Source organism: Leucopleurus acutus (genome assembly GCF_964270905.1).
Source record: "Leucopleurus acutus genome assembly, chromosome: 9".
NCBI lineage: Eukaryota > Metazoa > Chordata > Mammalia > Artiodactyla > Delphinidae > Leucopleurus > Leucopleurus acutus.
In genome coordinates, this window is record NC_139144.1 from 6,266,313 (window position 1) to 6,293,989 (window position 27,677).

General features: G+C 51.5%; 1 protein-coding gene across 2 annotated transcripts in view; it reads right to left on the minus strand.

Moving 5' to 3' along the window:
* Positions 1-27,677, minus strand: part of COBL (cordon-bleu WH2 repeat protein) — a 259,101-nt gene that overhangs the window by 172,334 nt on the left and 59,090 nt on the right. For both annotated transcript variants that reach the window (XM_082846931.1, XM_082846930.1), the window contains exon 2: positions 746-949. In XM_082846931.1, the coding sequence (XP_082703057.1) occupies positions 746-949 (204 nt within the window). The remainder of the gene's footprint in view (positions 1-745; positions 950-27,677) is intronic.

Here is a 27,677-nt window from a genome sequence, read left to right on the forward strand (position 1 = left end):
TGGATTGAGCTACTAACAGTAGTGTGGAATTGCTCAAACAGTGTAATTACGATCTATTTTGATAAGTATCAAACATCAAGTTAGAAATTCTATCGGTAATAACACCCTTCATACGCTTAGTGGAGTATTACCAGTGCTTCCGTCCTGCCTCTTACGGCTGGGAAGGGACGGGAAGAAGAACCAGCATGTGAGCTCGGCCACAGGTACCTTCGCAGGCAGATCAGCTCCAAATGAGGGTGCGGGTGGGAATCGAGGGTCTGGAAATTGATTCCCATCAGTGTCAACTCCACGGGTCGGATTTTATTCCTTAATCTAAACCTGCATTGTTTCCATTCGGAAGATTGATAACTGACGGTACTCATACTTCCGAGAGTCAGTCTGTAAGTGGACCCGAGGATGGTCACTCGGGGGGCTGCCCCCGGGCTGTGCAACTTCAGGGCCAAGGATGCCGGCCCCACCTGCGGTGGTGGTCACCTACTCGGAGGTGCTTATGGGCCTGAGAGCCCCCTTCCTTCTGAGCCCACCTCTAACAGGAGTGAGCTGCAGTCCTAAGGATGAGGGTGTGCGTGGTGGCCCAGCTGGCATGCAGCCGGGCCGCCTGCGACACTGCAGGTTGTCTCTAGGCCCAGATTTACACCCCAAGGCCCTGGTCCAGCCCAACGCGGGAGGATGCGCCCACTCCTCAGGTCTCGGTGGATCTGCAAACTGGACGGCAGAGCCCTCCTTGCCGCGCCCAGGCCCTTACCTCCCGTTGACCACACTCTTCTTCTCCAGCCCGCTAGGCAGCACCACGGTCATGGCCACCACCCTGCCATCCAGCGTCTCCTTCCTGCTGAGCAGGTTCTGCGGGGGGCTGGGGGACGCATCGCGGGAAGGTCTCTGTCCTCTGTGCACGTTGGGGGTGGTGGGCCCCCCGGGAGGGGGCGGAGCACGAGCCTTCATCTTCCTCCTTGGAAGGTGAGAACAAGAAGGACTGAATGAGGTGGCAGCTTCCAACCCAAAGTTAGCAAATCACTTGTCGATGGCCAGCAGCTCCTAAGGACCTTTCCTCCTAATTGTCCAGTCTTATAAGTGCTTAAGGCCTTCTGAGTTGCACGAACTTTTAAAAATCAATATATTACAACAAGGACCTACCGCATAGCACTGGGAACTATATTCAGTATCTTGTAATAACCTAAAATGGAAAAGAATCTGAAAAAGAATATATATATATATATATATATATATATACACACACATATACGTGTATGTGTGTGTATAACTGAATCACTTTACTGTACACCTGAAACATTGTAAATCAACTCTACTTCAATTAAAAAAATCAATATATTAGCACTCTTCAACATAGAGAAAATGGACAACTAAGAAAAGTAGAGGATGCATCATTTTTTTTAATTGAAGTAGAGTTGATTTACAATGTTGTGTTAATTTCTGCTGTACAGCAAAGTGATTCAGTGATACGTATATATACATTCCTTTTTAATATTCTTTCCATTATGGTTTATCACAAGATATTGAATATTGTTCCCTGAGCTATGCAGTAGGACCTTGCTGTTGATCTATTCTATATATAAAAGCTTGCATCTGCTAATCCCAAACTCCCACTCCATCCCTCCCCCACCCCCTCCCCCTCAGCAACCGCCAGTCTATGGTCTATGGAGGACGCATTTTTGAAAGTAAGTGTTCCTGGAAAGAAACAGCCTAAAATGTGTTCCCCTCCTGGGAGTGGGCTGGGGCAGCAGAGTTTGCTTGGACCAGTCCTTTCTGAACCATTGACTGGGTTACAAATCCCAGCTAATTAAGGGGTCTGCATTGCTCTAGCTGAAACCGCTGGATCCACAACCAGCCGAGAATCTGGAGCCCATGGGTCCATGGTATTGAGGATGTGACAGGACTATATCAGGAGGTACTAAATAAGCCAGAAAATCCACCAGACCAACACCCACAGACACGGGCGCTGTGGGCGGAGGTGGCAGTTTAGTGGCAGGGGCTACAAGTGATGGTATTTTAACACGACACCTGCTCCCCCTCTGTTTTCACCTTATTTCTGACTGTGCTTTGAATTCTCAATTCACCTTGTAGATTTCTAAACACCTGTCAATAAATCACCCACTCTGACAAACATTTTTAGAAATTCTTGTCTCCTCCACATTATTCAGGGGAGGCAATGGACCTTACTTTGTGTAGGTGTTTTATTTTATATTTAGGTACATAGGTGTTTTATGTACAAGTACATATATGTATACGTATGTGCATGTGATGTGTATGTTTATGTGCATGTATATACATGCACACATTTATTTATATGTTTCTTATTTATATATAAGAATCTTATTTTACAGAGGCCCTGGGCATTATATAACAAGAACTGGCATTTACTCAGCATCAGGACCTATGCTAATAATACGCTTAGGAAGCTCACTTCATTGAAAATATTTTGCAGTTGAGAACACTGAATGTCAGTAAGATCCTAGCTCCCCCGAAGCCCGGAGCAGGGATGCAGAACAGGTGTGTCTGGCTCCCAGGGCCTTGCCCCTCCCCACCTCGCTGTGCTCCCGCCTGCCCTCTTCCAGAGTGAGGAGCCACAGAGAGGCCACGTGAGCCCTCAATGTTGAACTTCTCCTGCAGAGCAACGTGCTGGGGCACTCTGGCCCAGAGCATCAGACACCAGAATTCCATTTCTAGGAATTTATCCTAAAGAAACAATCCCACAGGAATGCATTGTGGGAGGTTCAAAGATACTCAGTACAATGCAATTTATAATGGCAAACGTATGTAAGATATTCTAACCACAGGTCAGAAAGAGAGAATTTCAATAAATGATGGTACTAAAACAATGTTATACCAGTACTGGTTAAATATACTTTTTAAAAGCAATTTTTATTTTATATTTGACTATAGTTGATTTACAATGCTGTAGTGGTTTCAGGTATACAGCAAAGTGTTTCAGTTATACATATATATATATATATATATATATTCTTTTTCAAATTCTTTTCCTATTTAGGTTATTAAGAAGAATCAATATTGTCAAAATGATTATACTACCCAAGGCAACCTACAGATTCAATGCAATCCCTATCAAATTACCAGTGGCATTTTTCACAGAACTATAACAAATAACTTTAAAATTTGTATGGAGACACAAAAGACCCCAAATAGCCAAAGCAATCTTGAGAAAAAAAAACAGAGCTGGAGGAATCAGGTTCTCTGACCTCAGACTATACTACAAAGCTCAGTAATCAAAACAGTATGGGGCCTCCCTGGTGGCGCAGTGGTTAAGAATCCGCCTGCCAATGCAGGGGACATGGGTTTGAGCCCTGGTCCGGGAAGATCCCACATGCCGCAGAGCAACTAAGCCCGTGCACTACAACTACTGAGCCTGTGCTCCAAAGCCCGAGAGCCACAACTCCCGAAGCCCAGGCGCCTAGAGCCCGGGCGCCTAGAGCCTGTGCTCTGCAGCAAGAGAAGCCACCACAATGAGAAGCCCGCGCACCACAAGGAAGAGTAGCCCTCGCTCGCCTCAACTAGATAAAGCCCACGTGCAGCAAGGAAGACCCAAGGCAGCCAAAAGTAAATAAATAAAATTTAAAAAAAAACCAAAAAACAGTATGGTACTGGCACAGAGAAACAGAAATATAGACCAATGGAACAGGATAGAAAGCCCAGAAATAAACCCACACAACTATGGTCAATTAATCTACAACAAAGGAGGCAAGACTATACAATGGAGAAAAGACAGTCTCTTCAATAAATGGTGCTGGAAAAACTGGACAGCTACATGTAAAAGAATAAATATATTTTAAATGTATATAAGTTGATGTTCCAAAATGCTCAATACAGGCATTTTAAGAAAACAAACTTTGAAATATTATTTGTTTTGAGAAATACCGTTTATAAGAGAAGTATGCATTATAGCAATAGATCACAACATAGTCTAGAAAGACAAGGCAAAGAATTAGTAACAATGATCTCTGGGTGATGGGTACCATGACATTTGTTTTGCTATTTTCACTTCTATGCATTTCCTAATTTCTTCTATAATATCACCTCTCTATGCATTAGTTGTAAAATGAAAGAGGTCATTTAAAGTGGGGAAAAACAGCAAATACGGTTCAGATGAGGCCTCAAACCATCACTGTTCACTTCACTGGCCAACACAAGACTTAGGAATGACACCTGGGTTTCATCCTCTACCCTGATAAGTAGACATAAATTAATTCTCTTTTTTTCTTATTAAAAACCTTATACCTACATCATATTTTTTATAATTTTTATGCTTTATTCTTATTCATTATATACTTTTTCCTTTAAACTTATAGAAATAAAGATGAAGTAGGAAACATATATTGCACTGGTCTAAGGACTGTGTAGTATTAATTCATTTATTCCTCACAATAACACTGTGAGGAGGGACTGCCATTCCCATTTTATAGGTAAGGAGTCTGGGCACACCTTTCTCAGATTACAGACAATTTGTTTCCAGAGCCTGAAGTTTTAACCAGTGCATCCTTCAGCCTCTATTAGGAAGACCAGATATCGGCCCATTATACAGATGGAAAAGTCAAGGCAGAGAGACTGGTTATGTGTTCCTTCATTAATCAACCATAGGTCTCGGCTAGAAGCCCAGTCTCTGAGCAGTCCACCTGCCATTAGCATTACCTCCCAGAAGCACTTTCAGGAAAAAATCATTTTTAGGAAATAAGTATACTTTCCAAGTAAACTACATTTTATTTCTGGGTACTAATAAAGCTGGCTTTACAATGGAATATTACTCAGCCATAAAAAAGAATGAAATAATGCCATTTGCAGCAACATGGATGAACCTAGAAATTATCATACTAAGTGAAGTAAGTCAGACAAAGACAAATATCATATGATATCACTTCTATGTGGAATCTAAAATATGATGCAAATGAACTTATCTATGAAACAGAAACAGACTGACAGACAGAGAACAGTCTTGTGGTTACCAAAGGGGAAAGGTGAGGGGGAGGGGTAAATTAGGAGGCTGGGATTAACATATGCACACTAATATATATAAATAGATAAACAACAAGGATTTACTGTATAGCACAGGGAACTATACTCAGTACTCTGCAATAACCTAAATGAGAAGAGAATCTGAAAAAGAATAGATATATGTATATATATAACTGAATCACTTTGCTGTACACCTGAAACTAACACAAGATTGTAAATCAACTATATCCCAATAAAAAAAGAAAAAAAGCTGGCTTGAAGGCTTGAACTCCTTCAGAACACACTGAATAGAAAAGGAGGCATTTGTTCATTCAGCCAGCACTGCGATGGGGGCAAAAGAGGCAGAAGAAATGTCTACTGCCCCAGATTTTTCCAAATAAATGCTGTCCCCACCACCCAGAGTCAGCTTTGGGACACTGTTTCCATCCCAACCTCCTCCCCATGTCTACTGCTGCACCCCCAAGCCCTCATCACTAACGTCTGCACAAATGCAGTCTCTTCCTACACCCCAGCCTCCTGCCACCCAATCCTACTGTGACCCCCTCATTCCACAAACATGCACTGAGCGCCACCATGGATGCCCTTCATCTTCTCACACTTTGCTCTGTACATAGCAGCCCCGGCCACACAGAGACCACGATGCTCCCTGCGGGCTGCACGGATGCCCAGGAAGGCTTCTGTGGGTCCAGTGCTGTGTCATGTGCCCATGTGTGAGTGCACATGTGTGCATGTGTCAGTTGGCCAACATTGAAAAAACTAGAATGTTTCACAAGAACACAATGAATTTCTGGCTTTTTTTGAAAAAATTAAAAATCAAAGATCTGATTGGGCTCTGAACACCTTCACAGCAAAACCCAGCTGTGTGTGGCCATCTGGACCCATAGACTCCGGGCCATCACACACCTGTCCCCTGTGCAGCTGTCACAACATCCAAACCACAGCGAAAAAGCCCTTGAAAATCAGGGCTCTCCACGGACCCTCAGTCCTGGCCCCTCTTGGATCTCCCCCACTTGGCTGGTAACAGGACACTGGTCCCTGATCCTGGAAGCACGAAAGTCCCCCCTTGCCTTTGCCTCACCATCTGCCTTGGAGGTTTTGATCCCTTGAAGACACAGCTCGAAACCATGTCTCCTGAGAAAGCTCCAGGTGCTTCTGGCCTCCAGACACACACGGCTGAGCTCAGGGGTCTCTACCTGCATGCAGAAGCACCTGGGAAGCTTAAAAAGTGTTTACCTGCCGCCACGAACCAATCAAATCTGAGTCTCTGAGAGCTGGTTTATGTTAACGATCACATCTCTTTAGAACAGAGGCTCCTGTCTTAACACGGAAATGGCATATGGTTTTAGCTGTGATTTTGTATCATTTGATAAAAGCAACTGATAGAAAAATATACAGTTAATATATATGTTCATAACTTCACGAATCTGTTTTTATTTCACAGAATAACATTTGCAGATTTTCAGAAGTGCACGTGGAAAATTTCACACCAAAAGTGACTGCCTGGGGTATGGATGGATTTGTGGCCCTGAAACCAAGCAGGACCCTGTGGGGCTCCTGGGCACGCAAGCCTTGTTTTTAGGGGACAGACTCCAGCCTCCATGCCCTTCCCTGAGTTCCAAAGGGCAGGTTAAAACAGTTGCTAATCAGGGAAGGGAGGGGATGCAGGGACAAGGGACAACAGTCAAGAAACAACAGTGTAGCCTTGGGGCAGGGTCCTGGGTTCCCCTCAAGGAATATACAGAACAATATCTTTAAGCTCTTTATAGAACTAACCCCCCCCCAAAATGGAAGATATTAGCATTCTTCATTCCAGAGAAGATCTCATCAAGAGACCACCTGAGACCAGATTAAAGTAACCAGAGAAGCCCATTAGGAAGAGCCGGCCTGAGGCCAGTTTAAGGAATGCAGGCCCCGCACACACACCCTGATCTTGATCAGCAGCCCCCGCCCTTGAACCATCACTATAAAACTCCTCACCAGATCCCCTCGGGTTGGGACACACAGTTCTGAGGGGTACCAGCCTGCTGTGTCCCCCTGTGCCTGGCAAAGCAATAAATCTATTCTTTTCTACTTCACCCAAAACTCTGTGTCTAAGATTTGATTCGGCACCAGTCCATAGAGGCTGAGTTTTCAGCATCAGACCCGCTTCAGAAGCTTCGTGTGTGTCCGCGAATGTCCTGGCCGCAGAGGTCCCACCCGCACTGTGATTAATCTCTTTATGAGGCAAACAAGAACCTCATTTCTTCCACTATTAGTTAATATCTCCAGAAGGCAGCAGGTGCTGTACTAAGGCTGTCTGTATGCTCAATATTTAGCACACTGCTCTACATATTTGTAGGTTCTTAAAAATGCTCATTGATATTGATGTTGGCAACAGTGAAATTATATCAGTTTCAGCCTACAAGGAACTCAGCAGACTTATAAAATCTTGAGACAACAATGAAATTGAAGAACTCTGCATGGACCGCAGTGGTGGGGTGTCCACCTACAGAGGAGGCTGTGAGCAACCCTGAGGATGTGCAGACTTTGGAGATGAGGGAGCAAAAAACGTGTATGGTGGGGGAGGAAAAAATACTGCAATGCACATCACAGAACGAGATGTCAAACAGCATTGATGGGCTGACTATACTGCCAGACAGTGTACCAGAGTGCTGTGGGTTTTCCAAATATGCTTTATCTCTTACTCAACCATAAAAAAGAATGAAATCATGCCATTTGCAGCTACATGGATGGATCTAAAGATGATCATGCTAAGTGAAGTAAGTCAGACAGAGAAAGACAAACATCATATCACTTACATGTGGAATCAGAAAAAAGAAAAAAGATACAAATGAACTTATTTCCAAAACAGAAAGAGACTCACAGACACAGAAAACAAACTTATGGTTACCAATGAAGAAAGGGTGAGAGGGATAAACTAGGAGTTTGGGATTATCATACACACACTGCTATATATAAAATAGATAACCGACAAGGACCTACTGTATAGCACAGAGAACTAAACTTAATATTTTGTAATAACCTATCTATAAGGGAAAAGAATCTGAAAAAGAATATATGTATATGTGTTTGTGTGTGTATATATATATATATATATATATATATATATATGAAACTGAATCAATATACTGTACACCCGAAACTAACATGATATTGTATATCAACTATACTTCAACAGCAATAAATAAATAAATAAATAAATACTTTGTCTCATCTGACCCTCATAGTCTAAAGGATAAGATCTCCAGCTCTCATTTTACAGTTGGGGGAACTGTGCACAGGTGGGTTCTAAATAAACAGGTATCCCACAGATACTTGGGGAGTGCCTAAATTACTTCTTTCAAGGTCCCCAAGAAAGAGGTCGGGACCAGAGGATGGTTTTGTGTCTGTTTTGTCTGGAGGAGGGGCCCAGCTACTGCGGGAAGAAGTTCCCAGGTGGGACGCCGCTGAGGACCTGGCTGACCCTGTAGCCAGCGGGGTCCCTGAGGCCTTGGGAGGGGAAGTCAGGAGTTAGGTGAGGGAGGCAGCGTCCGGGGAAACAGTTGGAGAAGCAAGCCTGGAGAGGCAGCAGGTACAGCCCCAGGTCCACAGTGCGAGGGCTGAAGTGGAGGACAGGTGGGGTGGAGAGAGGATGCCCGGACACAGACGCCACGAGGGAGAAGATGGGCTGGGGTCGTGGGGAGGCCACTGCACGTCACCCAGACTCCTGCAGGAGGCTCCACAAAGCCCCACAGAGGATGCGTCCTGGGGGTCGGCCAGCAATCGGCTTCCCATGGATGGAGTTCGAGATGACAGTGACACTCCCAGTGTTAAGTGGAGTGAGTACGGGCAGAGGGAAAGGAGCAACCGAAGACCTCTCTCAGGACACTCTGGGGTCCTCGCTCTCAGACCAGGCACCTCTGTGGTCCCAGCCCCTGAAAGGCCCTGGAAGCGGTGTTAGTGCGTGCAATCTGCGGGGTGACGGGTCTGCAGATTTAGGATGGGGCTGCCAGGAGGGACAAGGGCACCGAGAACTCAGTTGTGGCCCGAACCTGGGCGCCTCCTGGTCTCAGGTGGGAAGGCCAATCCCCATCCTCCGTTTCCCCTCAGTCCAGTGTGACTGGCCCTCACACCTGGACAGTGGCTGACTTGGCTCTGAGGCCACACCTGGCCACAGCAGAGAAGAGCATCTCTTAGGTGGTCCTGTGTGTGCACCTGTGTTGTCTCAGGGGAGTTTCCTTCCTGGACCTCAGTTTCCAGGTTGGTGAAACTGGGGGATTCCAGTTCTAATAGACTAAGTCACAGAAAAATATAAACCCAAACTACCACCATTGTATTACATTAAATTAAGCTGCAGTCAGGACTGGGGTGGCCACGACCAAAAAAATCAGAAAATAACAAATAATGGCTAAGACATGGAGAAATTAGCACCCTTGCCCACTGCTGGTGGGAATGTGAATTGGTGCAGCCACTACGGAAAACAGTACGGAGGGGCCTCAAAAAATTAAAAATAGAACTACCATGCGACCCAGCAATTCCACTCCTGGGTACATACCCCAAAGAATTGAAAGTAAAGACTCAGAAAGATGCTTGTACACCCATGTTCAGAGCAGCATCATTCACAATAGCCCAAAGGTGGAAACAACCAGAGGCTATCAACAGATGACACACACTGTGGAATATGATTCAGCCTTAGAAAGGAAGCAAATTCTGACACCGGCCATAAGATGGATGAACCTTGAGGACATTAAGCCAACTGAACAAGCCAGGCACAGAAGGACCCCTATTGCCTGATTCCACTTATAGGAGTTCCGGAGGGCAGCCAAGTTCACACGGGGGCAGGAAATAGAAGGGTGGTTACCAGCAGCTGGGGGGAGGGGGAGACGGGTAGTTTTGTTTGATGGGTTTAACAGAGTTTTTGTTTAACAGAGTTCCGTTCGCTGAATGGTTCCAGATGGAAAAAAGTTCTGGAGACGGCTGCACAACAATGTGAATGTGCTTAACATCACCGAACTGTATGCTTCAACACGGTTCAAACATGGTACATTTTACGTCATGTGATTTTATCACAATTTAATCATTGCCTCCTACTAAAATTAAGTTTTCATCCTAATAAAATTAGACTTCATCCTAATGAAATCGTTTCATCCTGGTAATGGGATCAGCTGGTACTGTGAGTCTTACTGCCAGGGCTCGCTCCTTCTTGGGGGCCCCTCAGCCTCTGTCCCACCACCCACGAGAAGCTTCACTGGCTGGGGGGCAAGGCGGAAGATGCAGGACCTGACGGGGGTGGAGGCTCATGGGCCCCTTAGAGGAAAGGGAAGGAAGGGGTGAGGCTGCATCCGCCCGGGGGAGGGAGCCCTGAAGGGAGCAGGGCCCGAGGGCAGCGAGGCATCTCTGCTGCCCCCCCACCCTCCTGCACCCCAGGAGCATCACAACACCTCAGGCTGTGTGTTCCAGGGTGTAACCGTGGGCCAGTTCAAGAGCAGAAGCTGCCCAGGTGCACGGACCCCCCAGGCCCCTCCGCTATGAGCAGCACCTCCACACGACGTGGTCGCAGCACCACTGACCTCCTCTGCCCGGAGGGGCCACTTCGGACCACCTTCACTCGGTCCAGGGAAGCCGAGGTGCTGACCTTGGAAGGTCTGTGCGGGTGTCGGGCGTTTGGGGTCACCTGAGTCAGGGAGCGTGTGGCCGTCAAAGGGCCAGGTTTGTGCCCCAGTCTGAGGACCCACCGGGCAGGGACCCAGGGCCTGGCCCCTCCTGGGCACACCCCGGGAGGCTCTTCAGGGCATGAGCTGCTGAGCAAGCCACTCACCTGCCCTCTGCTCCCTCCAGGAAAGCAGCTGGGAGTGCCCGGGCAGGAAGGACTTAGCAGATGAAAACAATAAAAATAAAAACATTCCTGGCATCTCAAAGGTAATCCGTCTTAAAACCATCACGTAAAAACATTTCTGGCATTTCAAACAGCATCAGTCAGAGCTCCACACGGTTTTATCTTAAAACCATCACATAGTTCCGACCCAAACGTCAGGGCCATGTCTGCTAGTTACCACATCAGCGGGGGCACTGCCAGACGGCTTTTTCCGCCCAGAGCCCTTCGGTGTGAATCAGGAGGCGGAGACGCTGCCCCAACGAAAGGCAGCCGATCCAAGACGGTGTGGGCTGTGCGTCTGACACCGTCTGGGCTCAGTGAGCGCAAATCCCAGGGCCGGGTCCAGGCAGCTGAATGAAAACCGACCTCCAGGCTGTGGCTGGCACCCAGCCAAGCTGGAGGGGCCCGGGCAGGCAGGGCTGCAGCCTGAGAAGAGAACGTCCACACAGCTCTCTACTTCCCTGAGCACAGTCCAAAGGGCGCTCTGCTCTCTAGTGTGACTCTCCGTGGATGCCGAGGCTGGTGCCCGTTCCGCCGAACGAGCAGCCTGCAGGATCCCCGCCCATTTACCATGCTGGCAGCCCGGGCAGGAAGCGGGGTGAACAGCGTCTCCTGGAAGGGAATTTCAAAGTTCAAAGAAATCTGAAGCCCGCCCAAATTTCAAAGAAAAACCAGACCAGGCTACTCGTGGTTCTGATCCGCCGGTGAAGCAAGCTCTGGCTTGGTGGGTCTGTTGGCGCTGCAGGCAGCAGGGGTCACCGTTCTCTTCTAAGAGTCTTCCCAAGCAGAAGTTTGCTTCCTCTCCGAAGAGTCAGAAAATTGGACACGAGCTGCCCTGGTTCTCAGGGTCAGGTCACTTCCAGGGTCACCTGGATTCTCCTCCAGCTCTTGGACGCGAGGTCTCTGCTCACCCCCAGGGAGGAAGCAGCCCCGAGGCTGCCAGGCACTTCCGCTGAGAATCAGTGCAGGAGGCCTGGGGTTCTGGGCAAATGGCCCCGGCCGGCTGGCCGGCCGGCCTCCCGAATCCGACTCTGGATTGAGTCACCTCCTTGGGAGCCGTGGGTGCCGCAAAGAATTCAGTGATCTGGGACTCACTGGTTTGGAGGAAGCATCAGAGAAAGGCGGGCAGGAATGACAGGCTTTTAATCATACCATCACAAACATTATCCTTCACACCTAAAGACTTAACTTCTCCTATGAGCAGTGCCACGTGTGTCTGGGAAGACAGTCATCCACTAAACAAATACGTGGTGGTCTCATCACATCCCATCCTAAGATCGATGACCACAGCTGTAAGTCACCCTCCACGGGATCATGGTCCCCAAGGCTGGGCATCAGCTCACGTGACACAGGAAGAAGGATGGTACAGCCACGAGGGCGCGGAAGGCAAGAGTGCTCCGCGGGGACTGGTGAGGGCTCTTGATTTAGGCTGAGTTCACAAAGTTGCAGGAGATGATGTGTGAGTGGTGACATGAACAGTCAGATGGAGGTGGTAAGGACAAGCGTGGGCCTGAGGCTGTCCCCAGCAAGGACGGTCATCCTGACGGCACCCAGGTGGGGAGGGGCCTGGGATGTGGGCACATTCCAGGAAGGCTGGCATGTGGTGAGGCAGGGGGATGAGCACAGACTGGGTTAGGGAGGCACCCTGGGCGCGCGGAGGGGGAGACATCGGGCGTTTCCTATGAACGCCGAAGAACAAAACAGGCTCTTCTCGCAAGGCACATGATTCACACGTGCACACACACCCACACGTGCACAGCTCTGGAAGGCAAGTTCACAAACAAGTGCAAATTTAAGGCAGCTGACCATCAGACCCAAAGGAGAAATCCCACCCTCATGTGAAACAAGAGAGGGGCAGGGGTCAGACAGAATCAGGGGCAGAAAGATCTACGGAAGCAGGACTGCGGGAAGGTCGGAGATGTTCTGAGAACGGCTCCACCTGGGCGAGGATCCCGTGTGCCTGGCGTCAGCACCCTGGCCGAGATGAAGACTAGGGTGCTGGCCTCCCTGGTGGAAACGCACCTAAAGGGTGAGGTGTGCAGACAGCCCCAGGGGACACACACTCCCCTACATCCCACCCTAAAGGGAAGGCCGTCCCGTCCCCAGCGGTCTCCGGTGGGGTCTGAGGGTGGACACTTCATTTCCCTTTAAGCCCATATGTCTGTGAGCCGGGGTGGCGGGGGGTGAAGGTGAGGACATGCAGGCAGGTGTGGGCGCGGGCAGCACGTGCATCTGTGCTCGCGAGGACCTCAGGGTCTACACCTGCAGCTACCCACGCCGCGAGGACTCAGCACATGCTCAGCACGAAAGGGAACCGAGTCAAGTGCTTCTGCCCTGCTTTCTGGCGGAAGAAACCTGATTTTGTGACACTGACAGTGCTGGTTTCAGAGCTGCCTGCTCGTGGACACAGCAGCTAGGAAGTGTGAACGCATACGCCAAGGCTTTTCCAATGAAGGCACTGAACACTCACAAGGGACGGGCCTAGCAAACACTCCGGGATCTGCCCAGGAGGCCGGGACTAGCCGCAGATGTTGTGGTCTCGCTGTTGTGAGGCTTGAACTAGGTAACATACGTAAGATGACTGGCCCAGGACCCGGTGAGGGGCAGGTGCCCCCAAGAGGTCACATGTCTGTACAGGCTCTCACGCCCCAAAGAGGGTATCTGACTGATGAAGAAATCTGCAACGGACTTAGTACTGTGCTAAGTTCATTTCTAGCCAGAAGGCACACAACGGCTGCACAGAAATGAGATGAGGGCAGAATGTGCTTGAGGATGCCTGTTTATCTCTTCTTAAACAGACACTTCACAGATTTCTGAGATAATTATTGAATTTTTAAGTAAAACTTTTGTGCAAGAAAATTGGTCTCTATAACACTTTTTTAAAAAAACTAAAGTATACCAATCCCTGAAGATCTACAAAGGGATTCATTGGCAGCCCAAAGTGCAGAATATTTTTTTTTGACACGTGCAATCATTTCAATTTTTTTAAAATTAGTAGTAGCCTACGTGAGGTCATCTGCATTCCACTCACTGCCACACTGCTCCCCACCAGGGCCGGGTGGGGCTGGGGACATGCCAGCAACAGAGAATGAAGGACTTCTGTCCCCTGTACCATGAGGGGTAAGGGACCAAGCCCTGCATCGCTTCAGTACAAACTAGCTTTTTCTTTGTTGTCTGAGAACGACATGAAGACCCTGGCCTTTCAACTAGCTGTGTGCACCGTTCAACAGGCAATGAGGACCATTTCATGTAACTGCTTTTTAGTTTCATGTTTGGATGCATTATGAACTGTATCCAGCAGACTAACGGCATCTGTTTAAGTTATTTGCATTAAAAATAAAAGCAATGAGTCAGACAAAGGCAAATACCATGTGATATCACTTATACGTGGAATCTAAAAAAAGGCTACAAATGAGCTTATCTACAAAACAGACACAGAGTTACAGATGTAGAAAACACACTGACGGTTACCAGGGTGCAGGAGGGGGGAGGGATAAATTGGGAGACTGGGATTGACATATACACACCACTATACATAAAGTAGATAAGCAGCAAGGACCTGCTGTACAGCACAGGGAACTCTACTCAATACTCCGTAATGGCCTATATGGGAAAAGAATCTGAAAAAAGACTGGATATATGTAACTGATTCACTTTGCTGTACAGCAGAAAGTAACACGGTATTGTGAATCAACTGTACGCCAAGGAAAATTTTAAATAAATGAAAGGAATCATGAAGATGGTGTCTATGGAAAGGATGGTCATCCTCTTAAAGCCAGAAGATTGATGTGCATGATAAGAAGCCGAAATACAAAGGTTTAACTTTTCACATTTAAATGGAATATTGGCGGTTTCAGCTGGATTTCAGCCACAGAATGGGAGTGAGAGCCGTGATTCAGAGCGAGGGCTACAGGGCAAGAAGCCTGGTTCCAAGCCTGTCTCCTCAGCATCCCATGTCCCGCAGTGCCTGTCGCTGTCCCGGGGGTGTCCCTGGCGCTGCTCCTTCCTCTGCGTGACCCCTGTCAGCCTCACCCACTCAGGAACTGGATTTAGGGGAGGGACCCGGGTCACACCCGGGAAAGAGCCTTGAAGGGGGTCAGCATGAGGGAAGCGATGGACTGCTTCTCTTTTGTAAACGTATTCACCCAGTAGGTGGAGTTTCCCTTCTGCAAGGTATATTCTACAGTTTTCTCAGGAAATTCAGTGAAAGTTTAAACATATCAAGTACCTGCGTTGGCGGAGCCCAGGTGAGCTCTGGGCATCAGCAAGAAGAAGGGCCTTCCGCTGCTACCGACAACATCCTTCTGTTTATCCTTTCATGGGTCAGGAGAGTCCAGGAGAAAGTGGAACCCAGACATCAGACCCCAAAGATGACGCCCAATAAAGGCTAATAGGGTTGTTAGAAATGAGGAGAAAACATACCGTGGAGGCAACAAGGGCACGAAAGAGTGGTCTTCACAACGGTCGTCAATACCTGAAGCAACAGGGCACAGAGCAAGGGCGTGTTTGCCCCCCCCTGCCACCCCGGCCAGGGGCAAGGGACAGAGACACCACTGCTACCAAGACCCGCCTTCTGGCTGGGACACAAAGAGAGCAGTTCCAGAAAATTTGGGGTGGTCTGGGATAGAATCCCAATTGGACAAAATCCCCCTCCACGTGATTCCCGTGGGCCCCTTCCCACCCCTCACCCCTTCTCCCTCTGCTAGATTCTACACTCAAGCCATCATTTAAATCACAGATCGCAGTAGCCACCACGTCCTCGCTTACGTCCCCCCAGCGCTGCGGCGCAAGCACACCCACCTTGCCTGTCCCCGTCTCCTCGGTCCCCCCACGCCTCCTCCTTTGCTGCCTTGAATCAGCAAGCTCTCCCTCGTCGAGGGCTTCACACACCGTTCCCTGCTGTCGCCTCTCCTCACCCTGGAAGGCGCGCTCCTCAGAACGTTCTCTCCCCCATCCCTACTGCGACCCCGTAGAATGTTCTCCAGCAGAGCATCCGGCCAGTGTCTCTCACAGCGCTTCTCCCAGTAGGCACTCACAGGACTTGGACCAGACCACGGACCAGCCACGACTCTAGACTCTAACCCCACGACTCTCTTGGTCCCAAAAGAGAAGGTAACTCAGAGACTACTTGCTGTACAAGTGAGTCAGCTCCCCTCTGCTGTGATTCAGCTGCGTGTCACTGCCCTGTTGTGCGAGCATCTAAGAGAAGGTGGACGTCCCAAAACCCAGGCCAACACCCGGGGACGGCACGGCACTGCGGAGGGCGGGCAGGATGGGTGCGAGGGGGTAGCGAGCCCTCCCCAACCTCCAGTAACAGCTCCCACGCCTCTGAGCCCAGCAGTAACCGGGGTTTTTAGCTCTCAGTTTCTGGACGTACAAGCCAGCCAAGTCCCAAGCACTTGGCATACATACGTTCAGTCCTCACAACAAGGGCACATGCAGGGTTACTCTCCCCACTGTACAGACGGGAAGACTGAGGATCCGACAGGTAAGGGACTCTCTCGGGTTCACACTGCCACGGGTCCTCCTGAGCCACTATGCACCCCCGGCCCTCTCCCTAGTTATTTCCTGAAAACAAAAAACCCCAGGGTATCCAGCAGCCAATGCTGAACCGTCCAGGCTCTGTGCCATGTGCTAGAGGCTGGGCATCCTGCAGGGGCCACTGAGTTGAGGGGGTGGGTCGGGAGGCCCCCGCTGGGAAAGGTTCCTGGCACAGTCTGCTGTGATGTGGGGTCCGGACCAGCTTTGTCTAATAGAGCCCCCGAGGACGTCCTTCAGTGCTGAGGACACACGAATCACAGGCTGTGTTCAACATCCTCACGGAACAGAGGATGAGGCAGAGTCCCGGAGAGATGGGCAGACTGGCTGACGGCGGGAAGGTTCCAGGTCAATCCTCAGGGCTCTCCGAGCCTTTAGGATCAGGATCTGATGAGGACACGATACACCAAGACCCCTTCACGTATGTGCACGCGATTTCTGCAGACCGCTGTGAGTCATGGGGGCCCCAGGTTCGAACCCCGGTGATGCCTTCTCTCAGGGTTCAGTAAGTACCTCGCGTCATCAGGGTACTATTCCTTCCTAGACAAGAGTCCCTTCTAATGAAGGAGGAATGAGGCCAGTCCCTCTGATGCTTTCCCTACCATGTTTGCCTTTAAAAACAAAACTTAGGACAAGGGAAACAGTCAACGAAAGATCCAGATGCATGTACCCACGGAATTCTCAAATGAAGAGGCCATCTTCAAGCGGCAGCCTGAAGGAGAAACTGCATCAAGAGAGGAACACCAGAGTCCCAGTAAACCAGGGGGAAATGGGCTTCCCGTAAAAACACTGCTTTTCAGGGCAACGGAGAGACACCGTCCTTTGGAATTCTGCCCCAGAACACCCTTTCATAGCTGCAAAGCACCTGCCAACCCCGTGATACACTCTGCTGTAGGCGGATCTGGCGAAGATATTACCAGCTGTGTGTCCTACAGCAGACGACTCTGTCTGGGCAAGTACTGCCACTTGTCGGCCTCAGTTTCCCCAGGAGCCAAACGGAGAATGATTTCAGTGTTTATTATGGGGTTCACGTGAGGATTAGACAAGATGACTCAGGAAGTTTCTTGCAGGGCACTCAGTGACTATAGCTGTTAAAACGGCTTTTACTGTTATTAGCAGGTTTACTCTTTGGGACAGAAAAACAAGCCTCCTGCCTCTAACAAGGGCAGAGGAGAAGCTGACTCCTCTAGGTGCCCCATGAAAGCTCATTTGTGCAGCAAACGCATTCAAAACCAACCAAGAACCCCTACTCACAAGAGACTTTCACCGTCGTGACCTGGGGCTGGGAGAAGCTTTCAGTAACCCAAAATGAAACGATTAGCTTTCTTGATGGGGTTCCCAAAGACACAATAGCAAAAGCTATCCATAACACTCAGCAAACTTGACACGCGGGCCCGTGTACATGGGAACATGGCTATCTCAGTGCACATCAAGTACATATTCAAAGAGCAGCATTTGAGAGCTGAATCCCACAGCGGTTACCCAACCCCCAGTAAGTTAAGAAAGAGCCCGTGGGTGTGGATCACTTAGCCGGCGGCCAGGACTCCACGATGGAGCTGTGCAGAGCAACTCACGCCCCGAGAATCAGATAAAACCAAGAGTGACTGCATTGCTAAGTGTTATAGAAAAAGGATCTCTCCTTCCAAAAAATAGTCTGCACCAGTTTACTGAGGTTTGAACATTCTTATCAAATGAAAGGAAACAGATCCGAGGAGAAAACTTACTGGTTCCCAAACCACCTGGCGATGTGTGCACACATCCCAAGCTGTGCCGGCCCCTCCTGGAGGCTTTGCTTTGCCCCTTTACAAGGAGCAGGGGGCACCTTATCTCACGGCCAGCGCGGTCCCAACAGCTCAAGGCAAGAGCCCGTCCCTGGAGCTTCCCCGGATGGGAGCGCAGGGGAGAAGCAGAGCTGTGAGGACATGCAGAGGCCTCTGATCCAACCAGCCTGTGACTTATTCATAAAGGTGCCACCCAATGCAGGGCTTCCTCCCAAGCAAGCCCGCGGTGCCACGCCTGCCAGCTAAAACGGTGCTCCTGAGTCCCCCGCCAGGAGCAAAATCAATTTGCCTTGGCTCACCTCGTCCAAGGCTTGAACCTTCTAATCCAGAAAACAAACTGAAAAGGACCGAACGATCTGGGAGGAAGAGCAGAGCTGTGTCTTCAGCAAGGATGCCTGGCAGCTACCCGCTTCTTTCTGACAAAGCACGCCCACCACCTTCTCGGAGCTGCCGGCGTGGACATCGCAGGTGGTGCCTCGGGGAGAAGCGTAATTATTCTTTGAGACACAAGTCAGACCCTCACCGTGGCTCAGCAACCTTGTGCGACCAAGCATTTGTTGACTTTGCCTGAAGCAAGCCTTCCCATGTCCCAGGCACGATTCAGCACCTTCTCTGGCTGAAGAGTCTTTCTTTTTCTTTTCTTCCCCCCAAAAGCTATGTCGTCAGAAGCTCGCTGTGTTCCTGCAGCCACACTCCATGCGGTAGTGAGGCTTCTCAGGCTTGAAGGCCATATTCAGTTTCTACCAAATATCACTGTCCCAGGATCACAGACGAGCTGCCAAACAGATAAGGTGGCAGACGCGCCACGAGGCCGCAGCGCCCAAGGGTCCCAGTGAGGGGGCAGTGGGCTTGGATGAAGGGATCTGGCTGTCAGGACAACACCCTCCCGCTTCGGGACCCCACAGTCAGCTCTGCCTGAGCTGCAAAGTCACCTGAGCTTCCCGCCTCCAGCCAGCAGCCCCCATTGTTCTGGTCGACTTCCTTCCCCGCAAGGGGAGGCACAGCCAGTGCAGCAAAGCTCCAAGGAAGCAAGGAGTGTGCCGCCCCCCAGGAGCCCCCCAGTGAGACGCCATGTCCTCCGAGCTTCCGCACTGCAGTGAGGCCTCATCCACACCTGCCACCATCTCACGCCCACCACCTCCAGAGACTGTGCAAGTCTGCTGGCTTCTAGACATTAGAAACCCGACAAACAGCCCCTCCAGGCAACACTTTCTCTGCCACCTCTCCTTTTAGGTTAGTGCTTCATTATCACCTACTGCATTGTCATCTCCTCCCCCTCCTCTCCCCCTCCTCTCAGCTCCTCCCCTCCTCTCCTCCTTCTTCCTCTCCTCCCCCTCCTCCCCTCCCCCTCCTCTCCCCCTCCTCTCCTCTCCTCCCCTCCTCTCCTCCTTCTTCCTCTCCTCCCCTCCTCTCCTCCTTCTTCCTCTCCTCCCCTCCTCTCCTCCTTCTTCCTCTCCTCCCCCTCCTCTCCTTCTTCTTCCTCCCCTCCTCCTCCCCTCCCCCTCCTCCCCTCCCCCTCCTCTCCTCCTTCTTCCTCTCCTCCCCTCCTCCCCTCCCCCTCCTCCCCTTCCCCTCCTCCCCTTCCCCCCCTCCTCTTTCTTCCTCCCCTTCCCCTCCTCTCCCCCTCCTCTCCTCCTCCTTCCTCTCCTCCCCCTCCTCCCCTCCCCTCTTCCCCTCCCCTCCTCCCCTCCCCCTCCTCTCCTCCTTCTTCCTCTCCTCCCCTCCTCCCCTCCCCCTCCTCCCCTTCTCCCCTCCCCCTCCTCCCCTTCTCCCCTCCCCCTCCTCCCCTTCCCCTCCTCCCCTTCCCCCCCTCCTCTTTCTTCCTCCCCTTCCCCTCCTCTCGCCCTCCTCTCCTCCTCCTCTCCTCCTCCTTCCTCTCCTCCCCCTCCTCCCCTCCCCTCCTCCCCTCCCCCTCCTCTCCTCCTTCTTCCTCTCCTCCCCCTCCTCTCCTGCCCCTCCTCTCCTCCCCTTCCTCTCCTCCTCCCCCTCCTCTCCCCCTCCCCTCCTCCTTCTACTCTCCCAAAGGCTGTGCCAAGCTCCCTCTTGGCCAGGCTCAGCCTGTCTCCTCCTGCTGCATCCTTACTCAGGTCACTGTCCTCTCTCGGGGACTCTTACCGTAGACACTAAGGAATCTCCTCCTTCACCTGCCCTGCACACCTTGAGTCCCATCCCCACAGTCTGAGAGGAGCCTTCCTCAAGGACAGCTCCTTCCAACCACCCTCCTGGTGCAAAGCCTTCAGCGGTCCCCACTGCCTGCTGGGTTAACCCCAGACTTCTCCACCTGCGATGCCTCCATCTCAGCACTGTTTCTGCCACGACCCCAGGTCACCCTCACTGGGCTTACCTGAACCTTGGTGCTCCGCACACAGGCTGAGGTTCCCCACCCAGGCCGTCCCATCCGTGAGTCCCTCACTGGCGAGTGCACGAGTGAGGTTGAGAAGGAGAGTCACAGGACTCAACCGTGCCCGTGGCCAGGGTGGGGGTGGGAGTCGAAGGGGTGAGTGGGAGAGAGGACCCCAAAGGAATGACAGGGAGAGGGTGACAGCACCCAGGCTCACATCTCAGCATCACCGCTCACCACGTGACCTTGCACAGGGTATGCAGCGTCCATCTCCTCCTCCAATAACGGGCTCATATAAAGATGCAGTGACTCACTCTCTACAGGCCCGAGCTCAGGGCCTGGTGTCTGCACCCCCAGCTGGTAACCATCATACTGCAGGGTGGAATGGGACCCTCCCGATCTCACACCACCACGATGCCTCACACTGGGACGAGGACCCCACCCTCTGGTCCCCCTGCAGGTCCTGGCATAGAGGAAATCCCACCTGCTGCCCATCCCCCCTCCACAGAGAAGAGAGATGTCACCAGGAAACAAAGGGTCTCTATCGCCAGCGTGGCAGGCTAGTGGGACATCACTGCACCCTACCCACTCCCCACCATCCGGCGCTTGGCTACCCCGCCTCAAACCACAGAGCCACACACAGGGCTGGGCTGGGGGCCGACGCGCGTGGAGCTGCAGAATTGCAGGCCTGGGGCTGCCCGGGAGCGCTGGGATGCGTGTCCCTGGGGCTGGGGAAGTTCAGGAACCAAAAATGATGCCTGTTTACTGCCTCACGAGATTGGGAGGGAGGCTGGCCAGAGCTGCCAGGTCAGCAGGTGACAGAGAGGGTCAATGATGGGCAACCTGCAGGTCCACTGGTCGGAGCCTACGGACTGGACTCCCAGTTCCTGAGGCAGGTGGATGCCTCAGGGCTCGACCCCCCAGAGGGAGGAACCTGGACGTGGAGCTGCCCACCAGGGCTGAGGCAGAAAAGGCTGCGGGGCCCACGAAGCAGGAGCGGAAGGGCCAAAGTCCCTGGACACTCACAGATGAACCCCACAGGAGGACAGGGCAGCAGGGTGCCTGCTGCACCCAAGGGTGCACTGACTGGGTAGCAAGGGAAGAGCACAGAGCACCCAGGAGGGACAAGTGCCGGCTTCTTCCTCTACTGTCTGCCCCGCACCCAGGCCATGGGGCAGCACCCAGGGGCCCGAAGAGGAGCCTGACAGTGGACGGGGCAGCGGCCTCCCCAGTGGTGTCACGGTGAGTGGGGAGGCCAGGGTGAGGGGCTACGGAACTGCATTTCTTAACATCTGACAAATGAGACCGTTCTGGTGGGCAACAAGACTAGAGGCTATGGGACCTGCCCGAAACATAGTCCAGGAGGAGAGGATGGCAGAGGCCTGAAACGCACTGACTGATGGATTCCATACGATGTCCACGGGTCCGATCTGTTCCACAGACGGGCTGCACACCCTCATCTTCATCATCGTTTTCTTTTTTTTTTTTTTTGCGGTACGCGGGCCTCTCCCGTTGCGGAGCACAGGCTCCGGACGCACAGGCTCAGCGGTCACGGCTAACGGGCCCAGCCGCTCCGCGGCATGTGGGATCTTCCCGGACCGGGCACGAACCCGTGTCCCCTGCATCGGCAGGCGGACTCTCAACCACTGCGCCACCAGGGAAGCCCCATCATCGTTTTCTTCGTAAAAAAATGGGAATGGGCCAAAAATGAGAAGAAAGGAGAGCAGTAAAAAAAAAGAAAGAAAGTAAAGGACCGTCATGAAGACCTAGTTTCCTCCTGGAGAGCAGAATCTGGAATTTGCCAACACCCACCTGAATGTGGTTCTGGAAGGATCGGGGAGGAGTCATACTGAGGGTCTGGACAGCTGAGCCCAGCAGCAACCCGGCACCACCCAGCGCGTCCCCGAGGTCTGGTAGCACGGCTATTCTTATTTCCCAAAGGATAAAAGCAGCAGAGATTTTTATGACTTTCTCCTACATGTTTATTAAATTTCTTCCTGGGCTGTCTGGCCATTAGTAGCCATATCCCGTGAAACTACCAGGTAGGCTGTGTGCAAGTTCAGTGATCAAGGTGATACGTAACAGGTAATTACAGAGATGATCAGGATAAATTATACAACGCGTCACTATGGAAACGGCAAATAGTCTATGACACAAGAGCTATCAGAGAATATAAATACAAACAGCAATTCCGTTACTGAATATGCAGAATAAACGATGACAAACATTAATTAAAACAAAACTCTTGGGCTTCCCTGGTGGCGCAGTGGTTGAGAGTCCGCCTGCCGACGCAGGGGACATGGGTTCGTGCCCCGGTCCGGGAAGATCCCACATGCCACGGAGCGGCTGGTCCCGTGAGCCATGGCCGCTGAGCCTGCGCGTCCGGAGCCTGTGCTCCGCAACGGGAGAGGCCACAGCAGTGAGAGGCCCGCGTACCGCAAAAACCAAAAAACTCTTTATGGTTTAAGCACATTTGGGGGGTTACAACAGACATCTAATTATGTGTCGTGACAGAAAACCCCTTGGTTTCACACCAGCCTCCAAAAGCACACGCTGGCCAAATGAGCACTGATTTTAGCTCAAAAGACCTATGGCAAAACCTATAGTTTTCCTCCCGATTCACTGACAGAGCTGGCAAGGGGCAAGAAATACCAATATGCCACCCGTCACAAGTAGACAGTGATTGGCTTTCAACAAGCCATACGGCTATGTTTTTTCCCTTCAGTGGGAAAAAAAAAGGAGCAGGTCGGTATTAAGTTCCTCCCCGCAAAGTGTGAAAAAAAAAGAGCGAAACTGAGTAGGAATCCCGAGATAAAAAAGGCAGAGCCAGAAGCTAGCTGGGACGCCACACGCTCTGAAATGCATCCCTTGGCTTGCTGATACGACTGCTCCGTTTCTACTTACTTTTGTAAATAACTGAAAAGCAGTGAAATCCGATGAGCCAGCTTTCAGCACAGCTACTAACTGATTGGGACGGAATAGAGCCCTGAGAATTTCTCGGGAAAACGAACCCGACTCCCTTCACTGGAGTCCACTAACTCACCCAACCATGGTCGCCGATGCCCCTCGCCTGATGTCTGCCTCCCAGAGAAGCTCTGATCTCTGGGCCTGAGTCTTCACGCCTTCATTATCATTGGGAGGTTCCTGCAGACAAAGTGCAGATTTGCTATAAAAACGCCTAAAGTGTGTACCTGCTACCTCAACTGTACTCACCTCGCGGTCTTAGGTCTGCCGCTGTTATAAATAGAATTTTCACTGCCCACAATACAAGGAAATAGCACTTTCTTTAGGCTGACATTATTTTATTTTCAAAGACGCCTTCAGTAAAGACAGCAGAGAATGAAGGCAGGAGAGCACAGGCAGGAATAGAGGCCGGCTTCTTGACTTTTAACTGTGAGGAAGAGAGCGGTACAAAACCAAGAAGGTCCACTGGGCATTTCCCATGTCAGTGACATTAGGGCATCACGCTCATATCAATTAAGACTGGTCTTAAATTTGGAAATTTAGGGGCTAGATATTACCACAAAAACTGTTAACTTACAGTAAAAAAATAAAATACTTTTGATAAAGTTTAAAAAGAAATAGAGGCCAGGGGTCAGTTTGTTTCTTATAGGGACCTTTCCTGGGTTCAGAGCTAAGCGCTGGGTGCCTTTAATTCTCCTTTGAAAGTGTGACACTTGATAACCTCCTTGTGAACTGTTTCTCAAAATAGGGCCTGGGCCCCGCGGCCGATCCCTGCGCTGGGAAAGCTGAGCTGGGAGCCTCCACGCTCTGCTGGATCAGCCCCTCCCAGGCCGCACAACTGGCACCTTCAGGCCTGCCACCACCCGCTGGCGGGTGCAGAGCTGAGGGGCCAGCCCTGCCCCCTGACACCCAGGGTCCAAAGCAGAGACGGTGGGGAAACGCCATGCTTGTGGAACCCAGGGCTAATGGCCCATCCACCCAGCACTGGACGGGGGCCTCTGGGGTCTCGTCCCCTTGTGCAAAGAAGTGGGGAGGCAGGTCCTCCTTTGCGTCGCTGAACTAGCCCACCGCCCTCCTCCCACCTCTGAGGGGATCTGTCTTGGTCCCGCCTTTAGCTTCCATCCACCTCAAACACCAGATCGAAAAGCTGGGGTGGACCCCAGAATTTTTACTGCCAGTCCGTGTTTTCCAGGGAGCAATCACATCCCCTCAACTCAAAGCCAAGCACCTGAAAGGGAGTCTTTGATGTCTGACCTCGAAAAGCTGTCCCTCTGCCCACCACCTAGGACAGCTCCCAGCCTCCCAAACCACGGGCCCGGGGCAGAGCCTGGTTGGAGGGGCCACAGTGTGGGAGCCCCTCTTGAAGAGAGAGACCGGAGAGCACACACTACAGAAGTCGGTCACGGCCAAACACGGGCAGCCCTGACGGTCCAGCCCCTGGGGCCTGCCAGCGTAGGGGGCCGGCCAGCCTCCCCAGCCCAGCTACCCCTGCTCTGGGCTCTTCCGGCCACCATTCCACACCCAGGCCCACCCCAAAGCCAGAACACGTCAGTCTGGCTGAACAAAACGCCTTTGACTTTCTAAGCATCACAGGAGAAACTCAGCAGAAACTCAGGTGTCTCCCCAAACTAGGAACTGCCCTCTCCAGCAGGCAAGGACCTCTTTCAAGTAAGCGGGGCCCAGTCTGCTCGGTTTGTCTTCTGAGAGAAGAAAAGGGGTGCTTCCTGAAATCCAAACTTCCAACCTGCCAGGCCGTCCACAGAGACCAGTCAGGACTCACCCTCCTGCCCAGTGGGGTGCAGAGGCCTCACAGGGAGTGTGGGAAGGTCTACAAATGAGAAAACCCGGTTCCTGTTTGCAAAGGACTCAAAATACAACGGGGGATTCAGACGTGGGGGGATTACAGACGGAGAAAGCAGGATCTTATGAGATGTGCAGAGGAAGAGACGATGAATTCTTCCAACACAGAGAACCTCAGCCAGCGGCTGCAGTCGGCAGGCTTATGGGGAGGACTGGAGGGGGCCCCCCCAGGGAGGGGAGCAGTGGTGCTGGGTGGGGACTGCCCTCCCGGCGAGCAGGCTTGAAAGAACCTAGACACCTGTCCCCTTCCGAACAAAGCAGCTCGGGACTGACAGCTGACACCGTGTCGTGTAGCAGATGCAAGCTCGCAGCCCCTCGGACGAGCCTCAGTTCAGACAGCGCCACACAAAGGAATGTGGGCACTGGGGGTGGGGGGCGGGGCGCCGCTTGGGTCCCGGGTCGGCTCCACACCAGCTGTCCCCCTGCAGCTCAGATGCCTCTCCTGGGAAGAGGACCAGGGGCAGCTCCCCCCCCCACCCCGCCCCGCAGTGAGGGGCACAGCACGTAAAATAAAGTGACCGAGGCATCTGGCACACGGACGCACTCGGGGATACAAGCCCACCTCGCACCTGTCTCATGCTCCAGCCCCATGACAGCCAGTCCCGCCCCCCAACCCCAAGCCCCTCCCCAGCCTGGACTCACTTCCTGACTCAGGGTGGCAGCGGCTCCCTCTTGAAGCCTGAGCCCGCCAGGGATGTGCTGGGCTGGGGGCCACCTCATTCTGTCCCGCACACTGGGTCGGCACCAACGCTGTACCTGGCTGCCCACCTGGCCTCCGAGCTGGTCCTGGGAGGAGCCCCTTCCCCCAGTTCCGACAACCGCTATTCCTTGCCCTTTTCTCCTTTCAAATCAAAACCGAAATGAGGAAGCAAGAGGTCCAGCTGGGTGCCTGGAGCCTGAAGTCTTTTGTAACCTAAAGCTCGGCGGAGCTCTCCTTCCCTGGGGTCCAGAATCCCCCATCCAATCCCCACAGCCTCGTCCGTGTTTACCCAGATCTCAGCGAAGCCAATTGGCACTCGTTAGTGACTCTTAGAAGTTAAAACTTAATATGCTTTTCAGCTTGATTCTAACCTGTTAATAGGAAAAATAAAGCTTTTGAACAAAGCTACACCCTTCTCTACATCCTCACAACGATTTGTCCACAGTGTTTCCCCACTATGTTCAACAGAAAGTTACACTGAAAATTTACAGAAACCACTTAAAATGCAGCTAGCAATAATGCTGAAAAATGAACTCAGCTAAGATGTTTCAGCTGAATTCACAGTTAAGCTTTGCTGATGTCAATACACCTAAACTATATGGAGATCAATTAAATCCCTTTATCATTGTTGTCACTTATAGAATAGAAAAGGCTGTAGTAACAAATTATGCTGTACATCCCCACAATTCTGTCACTAGCTTCTGAAATCTGAATGTGGTATTACCAAAACATATAGAATTATCATTGTATTTTGTCCATTCTGGGACACCTAGGGAAAAAGAATTAACTTTCAAGAGCTGCCGTTCTTTCAGAAACATTAACATGTTAGCAAAGAAAACAAAAGATGTATTAGAATAGGGCAATATTTACAGGGTGCTTTAGGTAATGACCAGGTCCCCAAGGAGGAGTTAAGTCCTAGAAGATTGAGGGTCATCTTCTGTTTCAAAGCTGTGGGTAGTCTGCTGAGACCCCAACGTGCAGCCCAGGGAGGGATGGCTGATGTCACAGGTGCCTTTGTTGACACCTCAGGCTGCCAGGACTCCTGCCTGACTCCCCTCCAGGACCACAGACACATGGGAGTCAGGCAGGAGGAAGAAATTCCACCCACCTAGGTGGTCACGAAGCTGACAGTGGACGGACTCCAGGCCCTGTTCCCTGCCCGGGTCGGGGGTCAGACTTCCCCGTGAGGGCAGAGTCCACATAGCCATGACCAGCCGGCTTTGAGAGCCTCCCTGGCTCCCCAGGTAGGTCACCTAACATTTACCCACATGAAAGCCCTGCGACTAACGTTCACAGTTGGCAAGTTTCGGGCAGTGAGGGTCCTTCCTCTGGAGCAGGGACAGCTGGACCTCTCCGTGGGCCTTTCCCTTCAGCCCCCTCCCAAGCCCGGCCCCATCAGACTAAGACCCTGCCCTTGCTGGGGTTTCTCTAAGAGGCCCTCAGCACATGCACCTTCCCGGGAAAGCCCCTCTAACAAGAGGGGGCGGATTTCTCACTTTCCATGTCAAAGCCCCTTTTCAGTCTCAAAGCTGCATCCCAGGGCAGACAGCTGTAACCTACACAGGGGTCATTCTTTGCCCTCCAGCTCTGAAAAGAGCACAGCATCCAACTCAGCTTTCCAGGACCTTTCTTATCCTTGGGGGAAGGCGGGGGGAA